The following is a 27,930-nucleotide window of genomic DNA, read 5'->3' on the forward strand; positions in this document are numbered from 1 at the left end:
AAGTAAAGAGGAGTAAGTATCAGGGAAGAAACTGAGAAATGTTGGGGAGAGTTTACCAACAAAATTGAGCAATATAGTCGAGGAAATCAGAAACTATTTTACAGAGTAATAAAATCGAAAAGAATAAATCAAGAAAAAATCAAGGCATTACATTACGTACATAGTACGTGATGAAAAGGGTCTTCAGAAAGTGATGGCAAAGTATTTTGAAAAACTTTATAATCAGGATGACTGCTCGGAGGAAGAAGGAGATAAGAAAATGGAAATAATAGATGGAGAAAAAGAAGAGAACCCGATAACATGGTTGGAACTTGAGAGGGCAGTGAAAGCAATGACCAAAGGTAAAGCAAGTGGAAAATACGAACTCAATGCTGATATGATTAAGGCAGCAGGAAGCATTGGACTACATTGGCTATACAGAGCACTCAATACCATATGGAAGGATGAAAGGATACCTGAAGATTATTAACAAGGAAGCATTGTACCACTGTTCAAAAAAAGGAAATAGGAAGAAATGTGAAAATTATAGAGGTTTAACTCTTTATCACATGGGCTAAAAATAATGGAGAAAGTCATAGACAAAAGACTGAGGGATATAATAGAAAAACAGTTAGAGGAAGAACAATATGGCATTAGACCAAATAGATCAACAATAGACTTGATATTTACAGTGCGAATGATAATAGAAAAACATCTAGAAAGGAACAAGAAAATCATATACTTATTTTTGGATTTGGAAAAAGCTTATGATACAGTTAAGAGAAAACATGTATGGGAATGCCAACTGAAAAGTAATGTACCAAAATCATTAATTAACAAGATATGTTGTATCATGAGAGTAAAAGCTGTGTGTACAAGTGGGGAGTGGTGACAAATATTTTATACAAAAAAAAAAAGTCTCAAGCAAAGAAGTGCACTGTCACCATTATTATTATATTGATGGATAAAATCATAAAACGTGTAAAACAGAGTATCAGTAGTGATGAAGTGAATGCTTTGGTATATGCAGATTTGGTATTTGGGAAAGGGAGAAAAGGAAGAAAAGGAAGTACAAAGCAGACTGCACATTTGGAATGAAAATCTGCAGGAGTTTGGAATGGTAATTAGTAAAAAAAAACTGTAATCATGCACTGTGGAAAAGAGAAAAAGAAAAGCAAAGTGAACATAGACGGAGAACGGTTAGAGAATGTAGAACAGTTTACATATCTGGGTAGCATTATTAATGGAAGTAATGAAAATCAACCCTGAAATTAATAACAGACTGAGTAAAGGTACAACATTTTATCATCAAGTCAGAGAGCTTTTATGGGATGACAAAGTACCCACGAGAACGAAATTAACATTATATAAACAGTATTTCATACCAATTGTAACATACGAACTAGAAATGCAGGTACGTAATAAGAGACAAGATAGTAAGACCCAAGCAGTAGAAATGAAATTTTTGAAGAACATCGGTTAAAAAGACAAGAAGAGATAGAATTCAAAATATTAAAATGAGAGAAGAGCTAAATATAGAACCGTAAGTACAGAACATACAGAAAGCAAGACAGATGGTTCGGACATGTAAAAAGAATGGGTAGCAAGAAGGGAATTGGAAAGAGAAGTTAAGGAAAAGAGACCAGTTGGAAGACCGAGAAGAAGGTGGATGGATCAGATTTCGAAGGACATTATAGAGAAGCTGGACTGGATGTGGCGGAAGTAATGGAGCAGGAAAAGTTGAAGGACAGAAAGGAGTGAAGGAGGCTTGTTAACCACACCTGGGCGACTGGAGTGGGACATTGATGATGATGACTTTGTTAATCATAGGGGGTTCATTGTTTTTTTTTTAAATATGTGCACTTTCCTCTGGATAGCAGAACAAACAAATTCATCACACTCCATGTTCAAAACACTTCTAATACGCAGCTTCTTTTTACCCGGTTTGGTAACACTGCCAGTAGTAGAAAAAAATTTCTGCACACTATAAACACCCAAAAGAGACATATCAGTGAACACGGACATTAATTTCACAATATCGCCAATTGAACTGTCGGGATACGTTTCCATAAACTTATTAACTATGTTTAAGACAATAGGGATGTAGGCAGAGAAAGTTCGCGCCAGATTGCGCTCGTGTACTACTGGGTAAGCGCAAGGTGATCGTCGTATGTTTCTCCCAGTCAGCTGCGAGAAATATACAGATTGTGACCGAGTTTCCTAAGCTAAAGCCTACTATATATTCTCTAATTTTACTCCAAGACTATATTAATTATTTGTACAGGTATATCCCCTAGTATATTATGGACGATTTTCAGCGTTTAAGCGTTAAACAGCTGCAAAATGAGCTACGGACCAGAGGCGCTAAAACTAGCGGGAGGAAGGAAGAATTAGTACAGCGGTAATTACAGAATTCTAACACGCTTTATTATCTAAATAATAAATAGGAGTCATCATGCCTTTTCCTAAAGAATGCAATTACTTGATTATTGTACATTGAGAAATATATAAATATACCTCCACAGGACTTAAATCATAAATAGATATTTAAATACGCATTTACTCTACTTGCTTATAGTTTTCAATTCACGTATTTTTTTAGGTTGATGGCTTACATGAAACTGCAGATACAGCCTTGTCCACCACCAAAGGCATGTGAATTTCTTCAGTTTCCTAGTACCGGTTCCTTTGAAGAATTGACTATCAGCCATAAGGTGAAGATCACCATCACAAATGTGCATTTGATGGATTATTTTGTATTTAGAAAATCGGAAATAGATGGAGCACCTGTTTCCAACTACAAATCATTGTGTGATGCTGGATACAGACTTTTCAGTGAAAAGTTTGTTTTGTTTATGAAATGTTTTTTTTTTTCAATCGGATGAAATTCTAATATGCAGTGGTGTGAAATCCGAGTACACAAAACATAAGAGCTATAACGTGAAGCTTATTTTAGGAGTACCTGGTGACATTACAGGAGCGGAATGTGAATGTGTTGCTGGAGCAGGCCCCAAGGCATGTTGTAAGCATATTGCTGCTGTAAGCTATGCATTAGAGCACTTCTTCAAGACTGGTATTGTTCAGTGTTCAGAAACATGCACCCAAAATTTACAAACTTTTCACCATCCCCCTTCCAAGCGGTTGAGGCCAGTTAGCCCTATGAAAGTGGAATGTTTGCCCTTGGAACAAGTTTTCCAGGAACCCTGCCATGATGTTAGGCCATTGTCAGGAGTTAATCAGCCTGGATGTCAGAAATATGTTGAAGGTATTGTGAAAAGTTCCCAACATAAGCTTGCTTTTTCTTTTGCTCTAAAAAAAGAACAGGCCAGCTGCTTTGATGTCATTCATGACCACCATTATGGTGTGGATCCATGTGCGACACAAGCTGAAAATCTTGTAAGAGTCAATGATGAGGAAAGGAAGAAAATTGAGGAAAATACTAGACAACAATCCCAGCAAAGTCTATGGTTCAAAGAGAGGAAATATCGTTTGACAGCAAGTAATTTAGGGAAAATCTGTCACTCAAAAACACCTAAAGCCCTAGCAAAATCCTTATTCAAGGGAAGTTTGTTTTGCTCCAGTGATATGAAATGGGGACTTCAAATGGGAGACTCAGCAAGGGACAGATATTCTCAGCTAACAGGCCATGTAGTCCAAAAGTGTGGCCTCATTATTCATCCTATCCGACATTATCTGGCAGTATCTTGTGATGGATTAATTGGACAGGATAGAGTCTTGGAACTTAAAGGGTTGCAGGTGTAATAAAAATGAAGCTATTTCAATCAAATGTGTTCCATACTTGGGTGAGAGCAGTGGTGCAGTGATACTCAAGAAAAATCACAACCATTACTTCCAAGTGCAAGACCAGCTGTTTGTTACAGGCAGACATTATTGTAGCTTTGTTGTGTACACTGTTGTTGACATGCTAGTGTTGGAAACAGAGAGAGATGACATTTTCATTCATGAAATGGTGGCAAAATTAGACAAGTTTTACCATGAATATTTTGTTCCAGTCATCCTAACCTGACATAATGGTTTTCCTGAAATTGCATAACATAAAACATACAAATATTATCCTCCCTGAAAGACGAATTTTACTGACATGCAATTTTGACTGCAGTATTTTGTATGTTTTAGCAAGGCCTATAGCCCGTTCTATGTGTATTCTTTTAGAGGCTATCCTCCTTGTTTCAATGTTTTCTGATGGAGTAAACTGCCTTTTGCCTTTCAGAAATGGTGGGATATTTAATGTTACACCTTTAGTGCATAACAGATCCTGAATGTTGAACCCCCTATCTGCCATAACTGAATGTCCTTCTTCCAAGAGATCCAACATTCCTGATCTGATAAATAACTGCCTATCTGAAATTGCCCCATCATATGCATCAGATATGAAACTTATGAAACCAGATGGATTTATACCTATTAATACCTTTGTTGTGTTTGCATTTTTGTATGTAGAAAATGTAGCTTGCTGTGCTGTAGGGTTCTTAGGTTTTGCTATTGTAATCTCAGTTGCATCAATTATTACTCTAGTCGAGGGGTATTTCTGTCTAAAAGCAAGGGGGCTGTTTTCAAGGACAGTTTCTCTATCAGGCCATATGTTCAACTCTTTAAATTGGCAGTACATGAAATTAATCCAAACATTAAATATTCTTCCAACAGTAGTTTTATGGATTCCAAAGTTAAAGCCTAGTTCCTGGTCAGATTTGTTGGTCCTTAGCTTCATAACTGTCAATAAGAAACACAGTCTGGGTTCAAGAGGGAATATTTGTAAATTGTATCTGTTTTCTCCCAAAACAGCAAACACCAAATTAAAATGTTGGAAGTCTGCAAACCCTGTATAAAGCAATACGGCATCAGGATTATTCATTATTTGCTCAACAACCAAATTACCTGTAGTACCGGTATTTGTCTGAGTACTGACGTCTATGAAAATGGGAGTCACAGATGTTACATTCACTTCTTCGGGTATATTCACGATTTCTTCCCGTACTTCAATGGGGATGATTTCTGCAGATTCCAATATTGTAAGCTTATCGTGGTAATCCGGCGATTTTCTGGTGTATGGCCTCTTTCTTCTTTTTGATGTATTCGTTATCCATGGAAAAAGCGATGGAACAGCGCCCGGTTTTAATCTTGTTTTCTCACCTTTAAATACAAACACATAAATTCTGTGGTTGTTATCGAAATGCCTAATCACTTTATAGGTAGAAAATACGAATTATTTCCGTTCGTAAGTCGCACTTACCCAACAAAGTTTTCGTGAAGTCTCCGGGTTGAAAATGATGGGAACACACTTTAATATTTTCGGTCAGATTCTTCTCACTGAAATGTTTCCTTCTAATAGTATGTAACCATTTCTTCCTCATTTCTTTATTTTGTGGAAACTGATGAAGCGAAAACGAGCTTCCCTGATTTTTACAAAGAGGAACACTACAATAGCTCGGCATAGTCACGAAAATAACAATTTAAACAACTTAAATTCGTGGATATTAGCGGCATGAGTACACAGGAGACAAATGAAGAGCGCCTTGCGCTTACCCAGTACAACAGCACTGCGCTCTATCGGTGCTAGTTCTATACATCCCTATAGTCTTCTTTCCACTTTTCAGAGGTTTCCCCTCACTTATCACTTATGCTTTAAAACACCAGCCATTAATGCAAACTGACCCACGGTCGTGCAATCACGCATAACTTTCCTGACAGCTGACAGCTACTGATATCAGAAAAAGAGATTTCTGCAGGCAGTTATCGGATATTTAAGTTATTGACCAGAAGCTTAGAACAATAATATAATTTTCAACTGACAAAACACTTTTGCATTCAATACTTTATACTTTAAACTTCAAACTTTCACAAATTCTTATTTTTAAGTTTAGAAATGGCCTATTTACTGGGCAGACGCAGAAGGAAAGAAGTGTGTCTCTCCCTTGTCTAATGCCAGACAAATTGATAAAGGGATTTTTCAGTAGAATGGCAGGCCACTTTTGCTAATGCCAGTTGCAGTGGAGTTTGGGAGTTTCCGTTATAATGGCAGGCCCTCTTTCCTACTGCCAGTCACAGTCAATTTTTTTAGGGATTCTGACATCATCAGCTTCTCTGGTAGAGAGTTTTAAGTTTCTAACATGCCTCGAAGTGCCTCTTTAATTCACGCCTATGTTCATTTTTATACTTTTATAGATCGCTCCAAACCGACTTCCATTATTATATATACACATGGCAGGCCTTGGGATGGCCTAAAACTGTTTTGGCCCTAATATAAGATGGTGATTTTTAAGTTTACGTTTTTGTCAAAATGTCCTTATAAAAAACGCAGTCGTTCTATGTGCACAGCATTAACATTTAAAAGGTTTGTACCAGTTCCCACTTGTACGGACTTGCGCGAGTGTCTCAACACGCTTCCCAGCTGCGCTTAAGGTCATGAGTAGGGCCCGGATGTTTATGCAGTAATAGGTTAGAATGCAAACGTACTGAAGCGAGTAATAAGTAGAGTCTACCTGCACGACGGTAATGCTATGAGGTTTGCATAAACATAAGGGGTTCGGTCCATTAGAACCCCTAGAATTTATTTTACTTCCACTGCATTACATTAGAGCGGGCTAGTCGACATTTCCTACTAACAAAATTATTTAGCAACAAAATTACTTAGTAGGAAATGTCGACTAGCCCGCTCTAACGTAATGTAGTAAGAGTAACAAATTGAAGGGTTTCTAATGGGCCAAACCCTACTGTTTATGCAAACCTCATAGCATTACCGTCGTGCAGGTAGACTCTACTTATTACTCGCTTCAGTAATTTTGCATTCTAACCTATTACTGCATTAACATCCGGACCCTAGTCATGAGTAAACCACAATCTCTGGAGTTTTAATGATTATTTTCTTTCCAATTTGCAGAACTGAATATAATGCATTTGAGAACTTTTTGAGAATAGATATGTTCGAAACCATATTCTCAATTTCATCATAACCTTTAAAAGTCAATTTAGACCTAATTTATGTGGTAGGCCTAGACCTAAAAACTTCCACAAACTAACTGCTATACAAGCAGTATAGCCCCAGTGACAAAATTACAATGAAAGAATTTAGAAAAGTGCCATCATGTTGGGCAATTTGTATTGGATGTGCTTTATTTTATTAGATTAGAGAACTAAAAAATAACTTGTGATCGGTTATTGTTTGGCTTGGCATTATTATGAGATAATTTTGATAAGCTTCGCTGATCAAAGCTGCTGACCTGAAAGAAGTTTTCATGGGGAACTGATGGAAGTTACCCCTGGTAAGACAGAACATAAAGTAAAGAGATTTTTAACTCGTGTAATTAATATCTGAAGCTGGCCCCACATTCTAGCTTGCCTGCCTCTCACCTGGAGGATCCGAGTTTGATTCCCAGTCAGGTCCAGCATTTTTACCTGCATATGAGGACTGGTTCTAGGTCCAATGAGCGTACATTGGGCTCAGCAGCGGCCGCTTTGTAGGCCAAGGCCCATTAGGACTGTAGTTTGGTTTGGGAGTGTTTGCAAGATTATAATTATTCATATTTCATTGTCATGTTTAGCTTAATTGTTGTGGTTTTAATTCGTTCCTGGATTTTCCATGTTCCCAAATTGTACGTTCTTATTCCCCGGGGTCCCTCCAAAAACGGATAATCAAGACTACATTGCAAGAGACTATTCTCATCAAGATTACACTGAAATATATATTTTAATCCAATTATCTTCATTTTATTGCATTTTTTTCTTACCAAGCTTTCATTCAAACCATAGGCTACGTAAGCGTTGAATGTTCAGTTATTTTTAAATATTTTAGTTCGTTTTACATTCACTGTTATTAGTGTTAGATAAATGTGTGACAATTCATAAACACACTTTTACTTTATTAAATAGGCCACATGTCAGTACAAGTATCTGTAGTTATATACCTTATTATTATTATTATTATTATTATTATTATTATTAGGAGGAATGAAGCTTGTAGTTTTATGTGACCAATAATCTCAGTATCATAAGCCACGGGACCTCATTTTTTACGCGAAATCTGAACCACCGGACGTAACTTTCACCTCGAAAATCACACATGCATTAATCGGGACTCAAACCCAGTCAGTTTTGATGGTTCCACGCAGCTTGACCGCTGCACCAACACGCCCTCTTCTTTATTATTACTTACTGCGATATTAAATATACATTTTATCATTCAGTGATCATATTAATTGATGCAGAGTCTTAGATTTATTAGCCTCTCATGCCATGTCGCCACAGCACTGATTCGCGTGCAATCCCGCGACGCTGTCAAGTACAAATCTCTACAGAACACTTTTCCGCCTTGTCAATACTTTACATATTTTATTATACTTAATTACCGTACATGTTTCGAGAGCCAACTACTCCCTTCTTCAGCGTGCCAAAACATCAATTAATCTTTGGACTTGGTACATTGGTACAAATAGAACAATTATATATAAATCTTGAAATTGTTAAAATATTTCTCTTTGTTTCACCTTTCACTTACTTATTATGTCACTTGTTATAGACTTTAAACTAGAAATTTTCAAATAATAAATAATAACATCTATTAAAATAATCACTATATGCTAATTTTACGTCCTTATTTACATCTAAAAAGAATAAAATGTTTCTACGTGTCTAAATTTACATTTACTTTGCCATTTAGTAAAACACTTTAAAATAAGTAGTTTCCTAACCGTAAAAATAAATAAATAACACCTATTAAGTTAGTCACTATGTTAAAATATTTTGCTAGTTGCTTTACGTCGCACCGACACAGATAGGTCTTATGGCGACGATGGGACAGGGAAGGGCTAGGAGTGGGAAGGAAGCGACCGTGGCCTTAATTAAGGTACAGCCCCAGCATTTGCCTGGTGTGAAAATGGGAAACCACGGAAAACCATTTTCAGGGCTGCCGACAGTGGGGTTCGAACCTACTATCTCCCGAATACCGGATACTGGCCGCACTTAAGCGACTGCAGCTATCGAGCTTGGTGTTAAAATATTTTCTGCTCTCTTCTTGAATTTTTTCTCCTTTTCTTCTTTCCTTCAGTCTGCTATAATTCTGAGACCACACATGAATCGGAATTTCCTCCTTTTAATCCCGTCCGACCATGCTAGCCATTTTAACCACCTAATTCTTCAGTTTCATCTAATTTTATCCAAAAAATTAAAGTGATGTAACACTGGTCTGAACCAAACAATATGTCCTCTATGCTGTCAATGACCTTACGGGGCGAGCTGCTACTATGCTGCCGGTTACGTGATGACCATGCTAGCCATTTTACCGTCAAATTATTCAGTTCAACTGGTTGCCAAATTTAACCATGAACAAAATATTATTGCACTAGTCTGAATAAACAAAATGTTCTTTCTCTCTGCTCTCAACGACCTTACTAGGCGCGCTGCTACTTGTCGCTTAAGTCTGATACTGAGATTATTGGTCACATAAAACTACAAGCTTCATTCCTCCTCCTCCTAATAATAATAATAATAATAATAATAATAATAATAATAATAATAATAATAATAATAATAATAATAAGGCAGCATAGCAACGATCGCCTTTAACTATATTACGCAGACATTATGCAACTTACACTTTTGGCTTTTTTCGCAAAATGTACCTTTGTCCTTCTTGTAAAAAACATCTTGACATTACCAATAAAAGTGACCACAATTTGCAGAATTTTGAAAAAATGTAAAGGTATGTAAAGTTAAAAGTCCATACCATGTAAAGAACGATCGCTACGTTTAAAATTTTATAAAATCACATACATCAGGTTTACTACAATGAAATCTATGGAAGCTGTTAAGTATCATCTAGATGTTAATGTGCATAAATCTCAATTTGTGTAGATGGTAAGTTTCATATATGTGTTAAAAAGTATGTACAAATGTAAACACGCAACACCTAGAATTGGCCATATGTACTGAAACATCGAAATGAACCTGAACCACTGAACATCATATAAAATTACAGTAGTCTCTCGTTAATACGAACTAATTGGGTCGGGAGTCTGTTTAGATTACAAAATTTTCGGATTAACTGGAATATATTTTCTAATAATAATGTTATTGTTTTTACGTTCCGCTAACTACTTTTATGGTTTCCGGAGATGCCCAGGTGCCGGGATTTTCTCCCTCAGGAGTTCTTTTACGTGCCAGTAAATCTACTTACACGAGGCTGACATGTTTGAGCACCTTCAAACACAATGAACAACTAGTGTTACATTTAAATGCCGCAGCTGCGTTAAAACTTCCCGAACGCTACATCGAGCAACACTCCGCTGCTACGCCCACTGATGTGAAGTTTATGAAACGCTGGTTTAACACTGCATCTTCGAGTAGGTTCCAATCACAACGGCAAAAGAAACTAACAAACTTTGTAAAGATTAACGACCAGTGATTGATGGTTTATGATGTGCAATTATGTTTACATTAAGTTATTCTAGTAAAATATGACTAATAAAATGCAAGTAAATCTTCATTTTATAGTATGTTCTTTTGTTTTTCAATAAGGAGTTTTTTAAAAAAATTGAATATTTCAGTTTGGATTAACGGGACTCTTAGTGTATAACAAACACTCAAGGCAGTCAAACACCTCATTAAAATGTGTCAAAGCACACAAAGTCTTAAACCATTAAATGAACACAATGCCAACTTCGTGAACAAAGAACATGTGCATTTATGACCTGAAAATGGTTAAAAAATGACACAAAATTTGAAAAAAAATGACCAGTAAATTACAGTGAAACTCTATTAAGAAGTTTTTCAAGGGACCACAAAAAAAAAATCTTCTTAAGCAGTAAACTTCTTAAAAGGGGTAATGCCCAAAAACTTATTCTGTACTTTGACATACATGTGAAACACACAGCCAACAGATTTTCTTGTTTGTGAACAATACCGAAATAAGCTGATATATAAGAGCTGCTAAAAGAAAGCCACAATATAAATACCGTATTAGATTATCATGACATGTATTTTTAGAGATAAAGTAAAATACTGTAATTGAACATACTGTATTATAAAAATTTTTGATAAGAGAAAGGAACATATTACATAAAAACTTGCACAAGAGATAAAATAAATACTAAGAAAATTAAAACGGTAGATGGTGACCATACATTATGTAAATTCCATACTGCATTAGACATTAAATACATTTCCAAACACAAAAATCTAGGCTCCTACTTGGAAAAGAAATTGTCCAGGGTTGACTGTTTTTAGGTTTTTACTGCTTTCTTGAACTATAAACCACCGAGCTGGATAGCTGCAGTCGCTTAAGTGCGGCCAGTATTCAGTATTCGGGAGATAGTGGTTTCGAACCCCATTGTCGGCAGCCCTGAAGATGGTTTTCCATTGTTTCCCCATTTTCACACAAGGCAAATGCTGGGGCTGTACCTTAATTAAGGCCACGGCCACTTCCTTCCCATTCCTAGCCCTTTCCTGCCCCATTGTCGCCGTAAGACTTATCTGTGTCGGTGCGACGTAAAGCAACTTACAAAAAAAAAAAAAAAAAAAAAAATATATATATAAAACCTCTCACATTCCCTTCCATGTGTCTTGAGGCACACTGCACTGACTGAACCTTCCATAAACCGCCTCAGTTCTTCACCCCCCCGACATCTTCAAGTTAACGGCAGCAGACGGGACATCGGCAATTTATTCTTCAAAATTCTTAGAACCTATTCATAGGCCTATATTGCCCCTGCATTCCTACTAGTTGTCATGGACACGGGCGTAGTTTCTGGCTTTTTCGCAAGTACCGCATGGACAAGCCGATATTGAGTTTATTTTCCTGCTTTAATCTTCTTCATGCTAAAGGTAATGAAGAAAGGAAAAGCAGGTTCGAAGTTGTAGAAATGAGTGCATGGGAAAGTATTGGGATATTACGTGCGAGTGATAAAGGCACAGTAGCAACACTAGCACATCTAAACAACGTAAACAGTTCCTTTACCCGCAAGAATTTTATTTCATGTCTCCTCATCCTTGTGCTACGTCCTAATAATGCGATGTAATAATTACGAGTGACACGATAATACAATGTTTAGCTCGCATAAAGGTAAAAATAAAAATAACTTTCAATTTTATGCCAACACATGGTATCGCAATGCCTCTGAGTGCGTGTATTCTGGAAACAGGGAATGCTGGAGAACCATTTCTACTACATTGTGAGCAATTGGACAAAGCTAACTGATCAACAATTAGCAAACTGTTTGACCAGTCTTTGAGGCTATTGTGGCCCGATGGCATTCGAAATTATAATGTACTGCTTTTAATAACAGATGCAGCACCCTACATGGTGAAGGCTGCAAATTTGTTACGTGCACTCTTCTCAGAAATGGTGCATGTCACATGCCAATAGCCCATGCGTTACATTGGACCGCGGAGGAGGTACGACATAATTTTCCTGAAGTTGACAAGTTAATTGGGTGCACAAAGAAAGTGTTTTTAAAAGCCCCATCTAGAGTTCTAGCATTCAAAACAGAAGCTGCTGAAATTCCCCTGCCCTTTTCACCTGTTTTGACTAGATGGGGAATGTGGATTGAGGCTTGTTGTTATTACTGCAAGATCTTTAAAGTTGTAAAGAAAGTGGTCGATTCCTTCGACAAAACTAAGGCTGGATCAATAAAAACAGTGCAGGAACTCTTGGCTGACAAACAAATTGCAGGTAAACTTTCCTACATAAAATCAAATTTTGGATCCCTTCCTAATGCAATAAGTGCTCTAGAAAAATCCCGAGTTCCACTAGTGGAGCAGCTGCAAATTGTGTATAAAGTTGTGAATGATCTGAATCGTGTGTGTGGTAAAGTGGGTGAAGTTGTATCCGTGAAATTGAATAAGGTGTTGCAAAAGAACAGTGTATATAAAACTTTGTGTTCTATTGACAAAGCATTGTCGAGTGAAACCTTTTCTCTTGCCGACTGAATTGAATCCGGGAGATATTGCTTGTTTTCAGTATGCACCAATTGTTTCAGTTGAGGTAGAGAGAACCTTCTCCATGTACAAATCATTACTTGCAGACAATAGGCAATCGTTTTCATTTGAGAACTGACGCAAAGTTTTCATTGTGCATTTCAATTGGAATTTACTGTAAACTTTTTTTTTCTAGTGGCTTTACATTGCACTGACACAGATAGGTCTTATGGTGACGATGCGATAGGAAAGGCCTAGGAGTTGGAAGGAAGCGGCCGTGGCCTTAATTAAGGTACAGCCCCAGCATTTGCCTGGTGTGAAAATGGGAAACCACGGAAAACCATCTTCAGGGCTGCCAACCGTGGGATTCGAACCCACTATCTCCCGGATGCAAGCTCACAGCTGCATGTCCCTAACCGCACGGCCAACTCGCCCGGTTTTATTGTAAACAGCAACTGAAGTTTGTTTTCTTAAATATTCTTTTTTAATTAAAAGACACTTATTTGCTAGGAAAGTATTTGAAGAACATGCCAGTTCTAAAATATTTCATTTTTTTCACCAGGGATGGCAAAGTGGTATACAATTTGTTAGTAACAAAAATAATTTAAACTTAATGCATTGTCATCCATTAAAATTCTCTCCCAAATCAGCTAATTGTTTCTTAAAGAATTTGCAAATACGGTGAAACTCGGTTAAGAAGTTCCCGCCTAAGAAGTGTGATATTCTTGGTCCCTTGATCGGTTGCATTAAGATATATGCATATTTATCCTGCTTAAGGTGTTCTGTTGTAAATATATTTCCCGGTTAAACAGTTAAAATTTTAGAGCTCCTTGAGATAGAAAACGTCCGCTCAAAGCAGCTTATGGTTAGAACCCTCCAGTCCCCATGCAAGTTGAACCCTGTGTTAGACCGTTTGCGCCTGTCATGGAGCCTCTCCGGGTTTGCCAAGGCCATATGACGTCACGCTGTGACAACACCACCACCAGATGCTCACTCTCACCTTGTGGAATCGAATTGAACCCATCAGTCATAATTTCCGCTCCAATGTTTACATCAAGCAGAATAGAATCAATTGGGATTCTACGCGCGAAACACAAAGCACGTAATGGATGCTTTAATAAAACATTAATGCAGTAAGTTGCGTGCCGCGACAGGGTGAAGTCATTAATCGAGGTGGCATCAACATTAATTAAAAACCGAAAAATGTATTTGTTGACAACACAGCAGCTTCTTATGCATTACCGTACTGTTTGTTAGGAATACATGAACGACAACCCTAGGGAATGCCACTTACAAAATTGTTCACGGTAATACTGTACATTCCAAGCCATGTCAATTATCGTACTAACATACCGTATGGACTCCAATATGATAATAGGATTTGAAATAAGGTCAACAATAATTGCAAAATAAAGTACCGTATAGGCCTAATGTACCACAAAATTTAATATTCTAACCTGCTTGGTTTACATTCCCTTGCTTATTTCCTTCCAGACATTGTCTCTTACGTTATTACAATAATGCTTATGGGTCTTGTCGTAGAGGAAATTACGTTTTGGAACTAAACTGATAATATTTTCCGTGTCCATTATTAGTTAGGTGAATAAACTATTACGAAACAAAGAAACATCCCGACTCTATGCAGGAAACAGCCGACCAAAGAGAATGCACAATGCAGCCGACTTGCCAGCTGATGCCACCAAACAGCCAGCCGAAAGATCCCGATCGTCTACGAAGTTGAACGAATGTTGATAACCAGCTGGGTGTTGGTTTTTTTTACAAAAAGTTGTGTTTAGGTGATATTTACATAGATTTACAATGTGAACATGTGTACATTTGTATAAACTATCAACCTAATAATTCATCCATACAGTTGGAGAAGTTTCAATTAACGCTTTGGACATTTTCTAGTCATTGTATGATAATTTTAATTGCTTCCTTGTCACAAATTCTGGATTTAATTAATTAAGCATAAGACCATTGTATTTAGTTTTAAGTTTAATGTTTAATTGGTTTAAAGACTTGACCTTAAGATTATTATTGGGCTGAAGATGCCCAAAACTAGGGTGAAACATGTTCCTAATTAGTATATGTAATTCACGTAGGATTTAATCACTACAGAATATAATTGTATTGAATAGGTGGACACAGTAAATTTTATTCTTGAAAGAATTTTACTCAGTGGAGTGATTATCGAATGTTAATGTTTCAAATTTTTGTCAGCGAAGTCGTAAGATGACACCGTCCATCCGTAAAATGCTGCAATTTCCGTAAATTTTACGGATAAACCGTAAAAGTTGGCAGGTATACATGATGTATGCTACACATCACTCCACGCTGTTGGATTAAGCTTTATTCATCCATCTTATAATGGCAATTTTATTTTACTTATGATCTACTAACAGTCTTCCAATGAATAGTGTATCTTAGCCTTAACAGTGAAATATTTCTAAGAATAATATTGGCTTTACGCCCCACTAACTACTTTTACGGTTTTTGGAGACACTGAGGTGCCAGAATTTAGTCCTACAGGAGTTCTTTTATGTGCCAGTAAATCTACAAACACAAGGCTGACCTATTTGATCACCTTCGTGAAGTATTTCTAAATTACCTCGTAGTGTTCCTCAGTCTCTTGCTGCAGTGTCTGTCATCATCATCAGGCCCCATGTCAGCGACAGTACGTCGTTTACTGCGTGGCATGGCAGGGGGACCAGGGCAGGGGGTGACTCGCACTCCCCTCTCACGATGGCCAGCCTCCTGCACTCCCTTAACATAAGAATAATTCATGTAAACATTCAAGAAAAAAAAGCATAATTTACAATCAAATATAAACAAAAACGGAACATTATAATCACTACACCAATATTACGCAGTCAAAAGCAAACTCCTTTGTGTACTGGGTAATCCCTTTCTATTTTACTGAAGTGATATTATGTTAATTGCTTGTTACTGTTATTAGAAAGAAATTTTTGATTATTCACAATTTTTTAGTCATTCTTATTCAGTTATAATTTAACAAGTGAATAATAGTTAGTCAATTTAATTTAAGGTAAAGTTGAAGAGTCAGTGCTGAGAGATGCAGGTAGGGTGACTAATAGTCCTACATTCTAAGGTATTTAGTAAATGCCCCGCAAACTGTTTAGTTTTCTATCTGAACGAATTTTTGTGTTATTGCATCGATACAAAATTCCACAATATGGAACTGGCCTGCCATCTAGCTTCAACTAAACATAGCGTAACCATTGTCAACAGCATGACCTTTGAAAGTGAAAAAAAAAAAAAAAGCAGGTTATACCATCTTTAGAGAAGCGTTCCGGATGTACCTTCCAACTTCCGAGTTACCCTTAGTCTGTGGCGTGTGTGACCATTCTGTAGCACGAAGCACATCAACATAGACGAGTTGTATTAACTGGTGTTTTTCTTTCAGTTCTTTGATTTTTTTATGAACTTGAGATCGTATTGTGATGACTGTACTACCTTGTCACAAAAATGAAAGCCATCATTCAAACCCGAAAAGGCAAATGGGAAAAATAAGCGTGTATGTGCGTATAATGCAAAGTGGGAAACCAACACTCCATACTTATCTCTTGATCCAAGTAATGTCCACAAGGCATAAACTTCACAAGAAGACATTCAGCATGTATTTTATTATTTCAGAATTGATTTTTTAATTTAGATGAAGGGTCCTCAACCCATAGACTAGAAATTAAATTGTACAATAAAGATGAGTGAAATGTATCTTTCTATGTTAATATTTCAGTAAGAAAAAAGAGGGAAACTGCCAACACAATGCTTTTGAAAATGTTAACATTCTTGTTGTTTTTGAAACGGCTGAAAGTGTGGCTGTCCCAAAAATTGTGGAATATCTCCCTTTTTTGACTGTCCATTCCTTCATTCATCAGCTGGTCACTCTGGATGCAGGTTATAAGCATAACTCTGCCTTCTTCTTGTACCATTTCTCAATTACTTAGCTTAAATTTAAAATCTAGTCCTCTCAATCTTGGGTTTTCTAAAACCATTCTCAATGCCAACATATTATTCTACAAATATAGTACTTTGCTTCCTGTAGTTACTTCCTTTTTGCAATCTGTGTCCCTTAATGGGCATGTTGTAACAAAAGGCATGACCCATCTTTTGCAATATGAACTACATCCTCAACTATGTACCCACTAGTATTATAAACTGAAACTAGTCATCACTGAGTGATCACACCTCTGGAGAAGAATGTGGTAGTAAATCTGATGTACAGTATATACTTGTATTTAAGTCAGGGTTACTCAAACTACAAACATTGTGTAAGTGCCACAGTGGATTTCACAGTGCAGTTGTGTCAGAATTGGTGATGGCCATTCAAAATGGTTTGAGACAACTCGGGAAGTACTACATGGGAGAGCTCTTTCATCTCTGCTGTTTGTGCCAGTCATGGATGCCCTAATGAAGGGCTTTAAGAAAGAACTTAATGGAGAGTGTTAGCTGATTATGTTACTATTTGGGATGGGGGGACAGAAAAAAATGTGCAAGACTGCCTTTACAAATGGGTAGCCAAGTTCAATTATTTTAAGATGAAAGTGAGCAAAACAAAAACCACTGCCATGAAAATGAGGAGATAATACTGGTTGCCAAATACAACTTGATGGAAAACACAATAGTACAAGAATTCAAGTACCTTGAGAGTGTGGTCTCAGACAAGTGTGGAGCAGGGCACGAAGTATTTAATAGAGTGGCCATAAATTCTATAACTTCATACATCCCCTGATCTGGGACAAGAAGGTACCCCTGCAAACCAAGATGTCCTTGTATAAATCATATCTTATTCCCATACATATGGCCTAGAAACCTGCAAGTTGCAGACTAGAGACCTCAGTAAACTGCAAGCCTGTGAAATAAAATTTCTTAGGAACACCATGCAGAAAACATAGCATGAGAAATGTGAGAAACTTCCTCCTGGTCATATAGAAGGATGGTTTACATGGAAAACACTGAACAGACTGCACTCAGGTGTTATGGGATGCAAATGTAATTGATACTACCGAATGTTATGGGCAATATACGGTAATCAATTCTACAACCCTTCACACAGGAGACAAAACCTAACTATCAGTGCTGCCCAGGAAATTGTTATTATTAATTGTTAAGAACCAATGTAACTACAATAACTCACAGGTAGGCCATTCTGGATAGCTCCACTGCAACCGCTTTTGCGTATGACATCACTGCGAATAGTGCTTCTGGCATATTCAATGGCTTCAATGTTATAAGGTATTGCTGGCAAAGTACATTCTGAGTTAATCTTATTAGCTATCCTAAAACATTCTGGTCAGCCATGAAATACAGAACAAATAAATTTTTAGAGGCCGCAACATTTAACATTTAAAACTAACATGAAAACATAAGACTTCAACTTCAAGACAGTTAATTGTAACAAGAAGGAAGAGAAATACCAGCACTGTATGACATGCAGGTTGCAGAAAGTACAGTAATTTAAGAACATTTTGTTATAATAGTGGAAATTATGTTGACAGTCAAATATAAATATTTGTAATTTCCATTCTGTATGGTAGATTTTTAAGGCATTCCTTTGGTGAGAAGATATCAAATATCTTAAGGTTGTGTAACTTAAAGTAAACAGAATGACAGTTCTCTGCGTACAATTCGGTAAAGTTATGCTATGTAAGCTGCAATATATTTCAACACCTCTTAATCTCAGTCTGACATTGCCTATAAACAATTTATTTTTAGGACCTAATTTATTAACATCTGGCATCTGTCCATTTTTGAATGGTTGACCAACAAGGTAAAGGATATCTATGTTTTTGCAAATTAAGAGAGTTAGTAGACATAGTGGTGATTATTGTTTTAATAGAAAGTACAACTTGGCAACTATCCTCTGTTAACATTAAGAAGAGGGAAAAGAGGAAGAGGTCCAACAGTGCGAAAATTGAAGGTATCGACAAAAGAAAGAGGAGGACCACAAAGGACGTGAAAATGAAAGACCCCCTAAGGCCTCATAAACCTAAACTGGTCGAGATCAGGACAAAACAACAGTTGACCAAGTCAGGTCAGCTAAAGGTCCTGTGGTCAACCCACACTCCCACATTAAGAGCCCCTGAGATTCCCTTTTAGTTTCCTCTTAGGTTAGGATGAATTCTATCCCCCCACCCAATAAGGGTAGGGAATTGAGGAGAGAAAGCTCTTAAGGCAAGGGCATTTGCTATATCCTGGAGACTGCACTTCACTCTCCTGTTCTTGCTCAAGAGGAAGCGAATTTGACCTCTAGAAAAGCATAGAAGAAAGATATGTTTAACTTTTCATCTTTTATTTTCTTCGGACTGTACAGAGCTCATTTCATAGAAGATACAACATATTTTGGAGCTTGGGACTTTTCTTCAGAGCCATAGAACATTTTCTTAATGACAATTTTTTTTCTTAGTCTCAGTATTTCAGTTTTCACGTGTCTGATTTTGTCCATGCTATAGTCAACAGACTTGAGAATTGTGTCTATACTCTGACTCAGAGCTCAGATGGAAAGCCACTTCTAGGGAAAGACGACAAAGCAGAAAGATCGCAAGAACATATCCAACAGTTGTATCAAAGTAAAGATGTAGATAATTTGGTTCTGGAACAAGAAGAGGCTGTTGATGCTGATGAAATGGGAGACCCAATTTTGAGGTCAGTTTGACAGAGCTGTGAGAGACCTAAATAGGAACAAGGCACCTGGACTTGATGACATTCCTTCTGAATTACTGACTGCCTTAGGAGAAAGCAGCATGGCAAGGTTATTCCATTTAGTGTGCAAGATGTATGAGACAGGAGAAGTCCCATCCGATTTTTGGCAGAATGTTGTTATACCTATTCCCAAGAAAGCCGGTGCTGACCGGTGTGAAAACTACCGCACCATTAGTTTAGTATCTCATGCCTGCAAAATTTTAACATGTATTATTTACAGAAGAAAAAACAAGTTGAAGCTGAATTGGGAGAAGATCAATTTGGCTTCAGAAGAAATGTAGGAACACGTGAAGCAATCCTCACTTTACGTCTGATCTTACAGGATCGAATCAAGAAGGACAAGCCCACGTACATGGGATTCGTAGATCTAGAAAAGGCATTCGATAATGTTGATTGGACCAAGCTATTTAAGATTCTGAAGATGATTGGGATCAGATACCGAGAACGAAGAATTATCTACAATCTGTATAAAAATCAGTCTGCAGTGATAAGAATCGAGGGCTTTGAAAAAGAAGCAGCAATCCAGAAAGGAGTGAGGCAAGGCTGCAGTTTGTCACCCCTCCTCTTCAATGTTTACATAGAACAGGCAGTAAAGGAAATCAAAGAGGAATTTGGAAAGGGAATCACAATCCAAGGAGAGGAAATCAAAACCTTGAGATTTGCCGATGATATTTTATCTGAGACTGCAGAAGATCTCGAGAAACTGCTGAATGGTATGGACGAAGTCTTGGGTAAGGAGTACAAGATGAAAATAAATAAGTCCAAAACGAAAGTAATGGAGTGCAGTCGAACTAAGGCAGGTGATGTAGGAAATATTAGATCAGGAAATGAAGTCTTAAAGGAAGTAGATGAATATTGTTACTTGGGTAGTAAAATAACTAACGATGGCAGAAGTAAGGAGGACATAAGATGCAGACTAGCACAAGCTTTTCTTAAGAAAAGAAATTTGCTCACTTCAAACATTGATATAGGAATTAGAAAGATGTTTTTGAAGACTTACGTGTGGAGCGTGGCATTGTATGGAAGTGAAACATGGACGATAACTAGCTCAGAAAGAAAGAGAATAGAAGCTTTTGAAATGTTGTGTTACAGAAGAATGTTGAAGGTGAGATGGATAGATCGAATCACGAATGAAGAGATACTGAATCAATTTGGTGAGAGGAGATCGATTTGGCTAAATTTGACAAGAAGAAGAGAGAGAATGATAGGACACATCTTAAGACACCCAGGACTTGTGCAGTTGGTTTTTGAAGGAAGTGTAGGTGGTAAGAACAGTAGGGGTAGACCAAGGTTTGAATATGACAAGCAGATTAGAGCAGATGTAGGATGCAGTAGTTACGTAGAGATGAAAAGGTCAGAACAGGATAAGGTGGCATGGAGGGCTGCATCAAACCAGTCTATGGACTGATGACTCGAACAACAACAACTCTTTGACTGAGGTCAGGTTTTAGTGTCTAGGAAAACAGTTCTGCTATTACAGAGAATGCTCTTTTTAAGGACAGTTTTGTTCTGACATCTCCAATTTCAGTCTGGCATTGCCTATAAATAATGTATTAATTTCTGTGTGGAAGTACAGTAGAAAAATCATACTCACACATGCAGTTTTAAGAAACATGCTAATATAGGAAAACTGCAGAAGAGATATTTTGTTCAGAATATCAATAGAATACAGTATTTACTTTAATAATAATTATTATTATGGTTCAAATTTAGTTTCGTGACCACTATTGTTTTCTTGAACATGTAGCACCACTGTCATTTCTAAGCCAATGAGGAATACTTTTGGAAATTGCAGGACCTGCCTTCAATTTTCTTTTTAATAGCAAGCCCAGAAATTGGTTTTCTAACTTTCATTCAAAGGAATATTTGGTGAAATTGCAGGATCTGCCTTCAATTTTCTTTTGAATAGGAAGCCCAGAAATTGGTTTTCTACCTTTCATTCAAAGTCATGTGGCAGGAAATGTGCAGAATAAATGATTTCATTATTAGCATTGATTTTATCAGCTCACTTACACCATAATACCCTTTCATCCCATAACTCGACAGTTTTTGGGAAGCTATGATACATTATATTCTCAGTTTTATAGGACAAATTTTTATATTCTGCAACAATAATTTTCCCTGCATTTACTAATTTGACTTATTTGTTGCATTAAAAAATGTTGAGAATATTTATGTATATTCACATGACTGGCTGAGCCACCATCAAGCAGCGCCACCTACACACTATTTTTTTCCATTCTGACACATCACGATTATATTCTCCATGTCTTTCGTTTCAATGAATCCATCTGTGATTTACGTATGTAATAAATAGTGTCATTCGAATATAAACCATGCTGACTTTATTACTTTCCAAAACACCGTGCATTTTCAACAAAAAACAAACCAAGCCCCGTGGCGTAACAGCTCCGAAGGGCCATGGCCTACCAAGTGACCACTACTCAGCCCAAAAGACTGCAGATTATGAGTGTCGAGTGGTCAGTACGACGAACACTCTCGGCCGTTATTCTTGGCTCCCAAGACCGGGGTCACCCTCTCACCATCAAATAGCTCCTCAATTGTAATAAATAAGGTTCGGATGTTAACAATGAGCTCAGCAGAGGAAATATGAAACTACTGTTCCAAGTGATCAAAACAAAAGGAATTCAGTTGAAACCAAAGTAATTGAGGATCCTAATGGAAACCTGGCCAGGAAAGAAGAGGACATCAGAGAGGTTCTAAGGAATCATTTAGATCATCTAGTGAACAGGACAGAAGCAGATCAGAGAACAAAAGAACCAGCTGTTGAAACATGCACAGAGGAACCTGAGGATAACTGAGCATCCCGCTGAGTGTGAAATAAGGTCTGTGATTCGGATTTTTCCAGCAAGGAATCAAGGAATGTGTCAGCTGCGGACAGTCTTGGCATGCTGTACTGAATAAGAGACGTGGCCTATTGTCATCTGGAATTTTGTTGCTGTATGACAACGCACAAACTCAAGATTTAATCCGATCTTTTGGATGGGAGCAAATGGACCACCTCCCATACACTCCAGACCCTGCACCGAGTGTTATCTGAAGCAGTTCCTCGTCGGTCAGCGTTTTGACACTGACGAAGCAATGAAAACAGTAGTTGAAGATTGGCTTCAGTCACAGGCGGCAGAGTTCTACGATGAGGGGATATAAAAACTGGTGGAACGCTACGACAAATGTTTAAACAAACACGGTAACTATGTAGAATAATAGCTTAATGTGTAAAGAAACATAATAAAAATGTTTTATCAATATCATTATTACTTATGTTTCTACTGACAAACAGATCTTACTTAAAAATAGCCTTTGTATAATCCATGGAAAACCATCTTCTGCGCTGCCGATGGAAGGGTTGAACAACCATCTCCCAAATGCAAGCTCACAGCTACCTGGCCCGTACCATGCAGCCAAATCACTCAATAGAAGGAAAATGTAAAGGCCGGCCTCCACTGATTAACATTTAACGACGACATGTTAAATGTTAACAGGTGACACCATCAACATGTTAACTGTTAAATGTTACATACTGTGTGTCCACACTTGTAAACATGTTCAACTTGACTTTGCCAGGCTAAATGCCTCAGACGGTTGAGGCGCTGACCTTCTGAACCCAACTTGGCAGATTCGATCCTGGCTCAGACCGGTGGTATTTGAATGTGCTCAAATATGTCAGCATCGTGTCAGTGGATTTACAGGCACATAAAAGAACTGCGAGACAAAATTCCGGCACCCCGGTGTCTCTGAAAAACCGTATAAGTAGTTAGTGGGATGTAAAGTAAATAACTTTATTATTAAACTTGACTTCCTTTGTTTATATACAGATATGTTCATCATATCAGTTTGTGGTAATAAATTCAGGTGGTGTCTTGTATTTTCAAACAAGAATAATAGACTCAGATGAAGAGGATTTGACCTTTGTTATTGCCACTGTTGCTTCTTACAAGATCTTAAGAATGAAGGAAAGGAGAATGTGGGTACGACAATATCTCAATAAAAGGCACAATGTGGATGACATTCTGAATGAGCTAAAAGTAGAATACGGGTTTGGATTTTAAAACTTAAGAATGTCTGAGCATGATTTTAATGTAGTTATGGGAAAAAACACCTCCTACCATAAAAAAGGAGGAGACACAGTTACGAGCAGCTATTCCACCTCACCTGCGTCTTGGAATAACGCTGTGTTTCCACACAGTATAAACTTCGTCCACTCCCGTCCCCAACTTCCGACTTTTCTGAACTGTTTGCAATTCTTGACTGTACTGGGAGTGGAGGGAGGTTAGATTTTTTCAATGCACTCGCGAGAGCAATTATAGATAATTTCACTGTCGGCTTTCCTCACTTTACGTCAGTATTCCTTCGATGAGACATCCCACAAAGAAGGCCTTTCTATTATATCATTAATTAAGTCCAGAGCGATCTCCTTGCTTCACTCCATTTCTGATTATAAATTTTAGTATAGTGCAGAGAGAACGACACACGTGCGTGTATTGTATTAGTAGCTTGTAACTATAATCATACCAAATCGTACTTTTTGGCTTTTTCACAAGAAGCACGTAGTTTCAGCTATCTGTTGGCATAGAAACAGCACAGAAGTTGCCGAAGCTGTGCCAACATCTCACAAACAACGAATTGATTTGACATGTTTTCCACTTGGAGCAGAAAACACATCAGCATGTTAAAAGTGTTAACCTCAACAGTCTGAGTTAACATGCAAAGTCAAATGGAAGACACAATCACAATATACATGTCAATCGTAACATGTTAAATTTAACATCGGTGTTAAATGATAATCAGTGGAGACCAGCCTTGGGCCGAAACACCGACACTTTCATGACTGAAAAGGACTATAGAGCTTTTATGTTTTTTTTTAGTTTGTGGTAGTTCTGGATCCACTGCATCAAGCCTGTAACAGTCCTTATCTTTGACATTTCCATGTGCATATTCTGAACAAGAGAAATACTCCCTGCAGATGTAATGCAAACAATGTGCACTCAACAATTTTGCATTCCTATCCTTACTTCTCCCACAGAACAATAGGCCTACTGAGTCTCACTTTGTACAGTCTTTGCTTCAGTGCTACACCCAAGAAATTCCTGGAGCCTACCGGAATGCACGGTACTGACAACCAATACTCTGTATGTTTTCTGCTCAATTTCCCAAACAGAGTCTTCAGCCACTGCCACTGACTGACACTGTCAACTTTGTAATGAAGGGTTATGTAACTGTTTATACCAGCTATGTTCTGTAAAGAGTAAGAGAGAGTCAAAGACTGGTGGTTACTGACATTTGAAATCAAGTAATTGGTTTTCAGCTTTACGATGACATCTACACAGCCTGCAGTAAAGTAGTAGAATTTGTGCAATTTTAGGCTTGTATGCATCATCTAATGAGGGATCGATTGCATCACCTTCATTCATTCATGGGAAGAATAGCAGTAACTTCCACCCTTTTGGAATGTACGCTACCAAAATCTTCTCTTGCCCAAGAGTGAAAAATACTACTACAATTTTTGTTTTTCTTATGATTCCAAATAATGTAGGTCGATGGTTAGTTAGCAGGTTCCAGCATGAGGAATAGAGGTGTACTAATTGCCCAAAGTAATATTCTCGCCACTCTGTGAAAATGGTTCCACCAGGTACACTTGCAGCTACTTTTACCAAATACTGTCCATCAGGCTGCTTCCCAGCATACAATTCCATGTTGCATGTATAGTAGAATCTTACAAAGATACCTTACATAGCAGGCATGTTGCCGATATACTGCCAAAAATAGATTTTGTTCTTGTCAGATGAAATACCTTACCCACCGTCACCGATGTAAAATTAAATCCATCTGACTGTGTGGCTCCGCAGCACAAGTTACTTGCTGCTGACATGAAGACTGAAGTGCAGGGAAAGCCTTGGCCCAACTGGCCCTGAATATTATGGGAGCAGAAATCTGCCCTTGCCACTGAAATCGCACTTCCTCCAATAAATGCTTCACCAATTGATCTAGAATCCCGTTTGATTGCTCACCCAGAAGTTCGCATAGGGATGGTCTCCATATACTGCAACAACTTTTCCCCTTAATTTTTGAAAAGACCAGTTGTGAAAAGCTTGCCCCCTCAGGACTTTTCTTATTTGCCTACCGGTCCAATGGTTTTGTCTGGCTCACTGAAGTTGAGTTTCTTTATTACTGCTCGCTTCTCACGCTCCATATCTCTGATGGTATGGAGGTGGGCATCATTGATGCGAAGCAAACTGTTACAAATATTGAAGTGCTGCAAGCAAGCCTCCCATTTGGCTTTCATGAGGCCTAGGAAGCAAACATTTTGTGGACCATATTTCATCCCATCAAGACAGCCGTGTGGAAGACCATTTATTTCCTTCACTGTTTCTCTCAATAGCTTGCCCACACCTTCCAAATAAGTGTTTCTGATCTTTGCAGAGGATATATCAGGCTGGACCATATGTACAACTGATGATCGACAGCTTTTGGCCAGGCATCAATGCCAGTGAGCTGCATAGCAATATTTTTGCTGAAACCTTTTATTACAACTGCTCAAAATATTTTAAGCAAGCCTAGGACCTTTGGGAGTTAACAGAGTCCCACTTGTATTCGACAGGTGAGGGACTCCTTGGAAACCACTTGGAGAACAAAATGGACTTCGACGGGGAGCTAAAATATTAATGGGGTTAATGGAAGAAAGAAAGAAAGAAAGAAAGAAAGAAAGAAAGAAAGAAAGAAAGAAAGAAAGGAAGACAGAAAGAACTGGTTGCTGAGACAGCAAAGACGAATGCATCTGGACATGTTAGGAGTTAATGATATTTGGTTAAGGGGAGATAACAAGGAAGAGATAAGAGATTATATTCTTAACAGGTGTAAAAAAAAAAAAAGGGAAGGGCAAAGTGTGGGGTAGGACTGCTTATCAGGAATCCTGCTGCACCCAACATAGTTTCTGCTGGACAAGTAAATGAGTGAATGAAGTTGGCAGATTTAGCTATTGGAGGAACTAGGATGAGAATTGTCTCAGTCTATTCACCATGTGAGGTGCAGATGAGGATGAAATTGACAAGTTTTATGAAGCACTGACTGACATCGTAGTCAGGGTTAACAGCAGGATAGGACAGTGCTATTGGGTGATTTCAATGCATGAGTTGAATATAAAACTGAAGGATACAAAAACATGATGGGTAAATGTGGGGAAGGTATGGAAGCTAATGGGAATGGGGTGTTTACTGGACTTCTGTGCTAGTATAACAGACCATATCATAACTTTGAATTCAAGAAATCTACTAGGACTGTGCGGGTATTCCGGGCATTTTTCGATGATACAGACCACTATCTAATCAATAGCGAATTAAGTATCTCTAAACCCATAATAGAAAAGTGAAATCTGTCTACCAATGAATTAAGGTAAAAACTCTCCAGGATGAGGAAATTAGAAGTGCATAGGTACATTTAGTGAAAGTTCCAAACAATAGACAGTAAGCAGGTTCAGGATACAAGAGAATGGGAGGCATACAGGGGGGCTATAATAGAAACGCCTGGGGAATGCCAATGAACAACTGTGTGTAAACGTGGGAAAAAGCGAACATCTTGCTGGAACGATGACGTGAGAACAGCTCGTAAATGTAAAAAGAAGGTGTATCAGAAATGGCTCTAAACGAGGACTGATGCAGACAGGAAATTGTACATTGATGAAAGAAACAGAGCAATATAAATAATTAAAATAAAGAAATAACTATGCCAATTGGATTAAAGCCTCTTACATACATTTAACAAAGCCGAGCTTTCCGCCAAATTGCACTGGCCTTCATCAGCGCATGTGAAGGTCTGCCTCCGACAGTGAGCAAAGAAATTCTTCGAAGGAACATGGAAGTCACAGCCATACTATCCACGGCCCCACTAACTGGACTCGGAGATAATCGCACTGTGCTGTGGTGGTTGGAAGTGAAGTTACTGATTCACCACAGTGTCGACAGTTTCTTGAGTGTGTAGTGCTGTGCTATGGTGGTGTTATGCATGTATTTGTGGAGTACAGGTCTCAATTTATTTGATAACTTGAAGCCGTCTTCCTTGTTGAAGTTATTTGGGTGCAGCTCTATCTCTATGGATTCCCTTACAAGTAGAGCATATAAGTCTTTTACAGGCACGATGACCTTCAACTGGTCAAAGAGTATTTCATGGTCTGTACTGTAGAAGTGTTCTGCTATGGCAGACTGGCTTATAGCATTTTCCGTGGAGGATGAAAGAGTGACATTCTTGACTGACCTGATGTGTTCTTTCACCCTGATGCTTACT

General features: G+C 37.9%; 1 protein-coding gene across 3 annotated transcripts in view; it reads right to left on the reverse strand.

The window, feature by feature from the left end:
* The window catches only part of SCCRO4 (DCN1-like protein SCCRO4), a 157,300-nt gene that overhangs the window by 112,023 nt on the left and 17,347 nt on the right, over positions 1-27,930 (reverse strand). For all 3 annotated transcript variants that reach the window (XM_067143112.2, XM_067143113.2, XM_067143114.2), the window contains exon 3: positions 15,518-15,672. In XM_067143112.2, coding sequence (XP_066999213.1) covers positions 15,518-15,606 — 89 coding nt within the window. In that variant the 5' untranslated portion in view covers positions 15,607-15,672. The remainder of the gene's footprint in view (positions 1-15,517; positions 15,673-27,930) is intronic.

This window comes from Anabrus simplex, chromosome 3 (genome assembly GCF_040414725.1).
Source record: "Anabrus simplex isolate iqAnaSimp1 chromosome 3, ASM4041472v1, whole genome shotgun sequence".
Taxonomy (NCBI): Eukaryota; Metazoa; Arthropoda; class Insecta; order Orthoptera; family Tettigoniidae; genus Anabrus; species Anabrus simplex.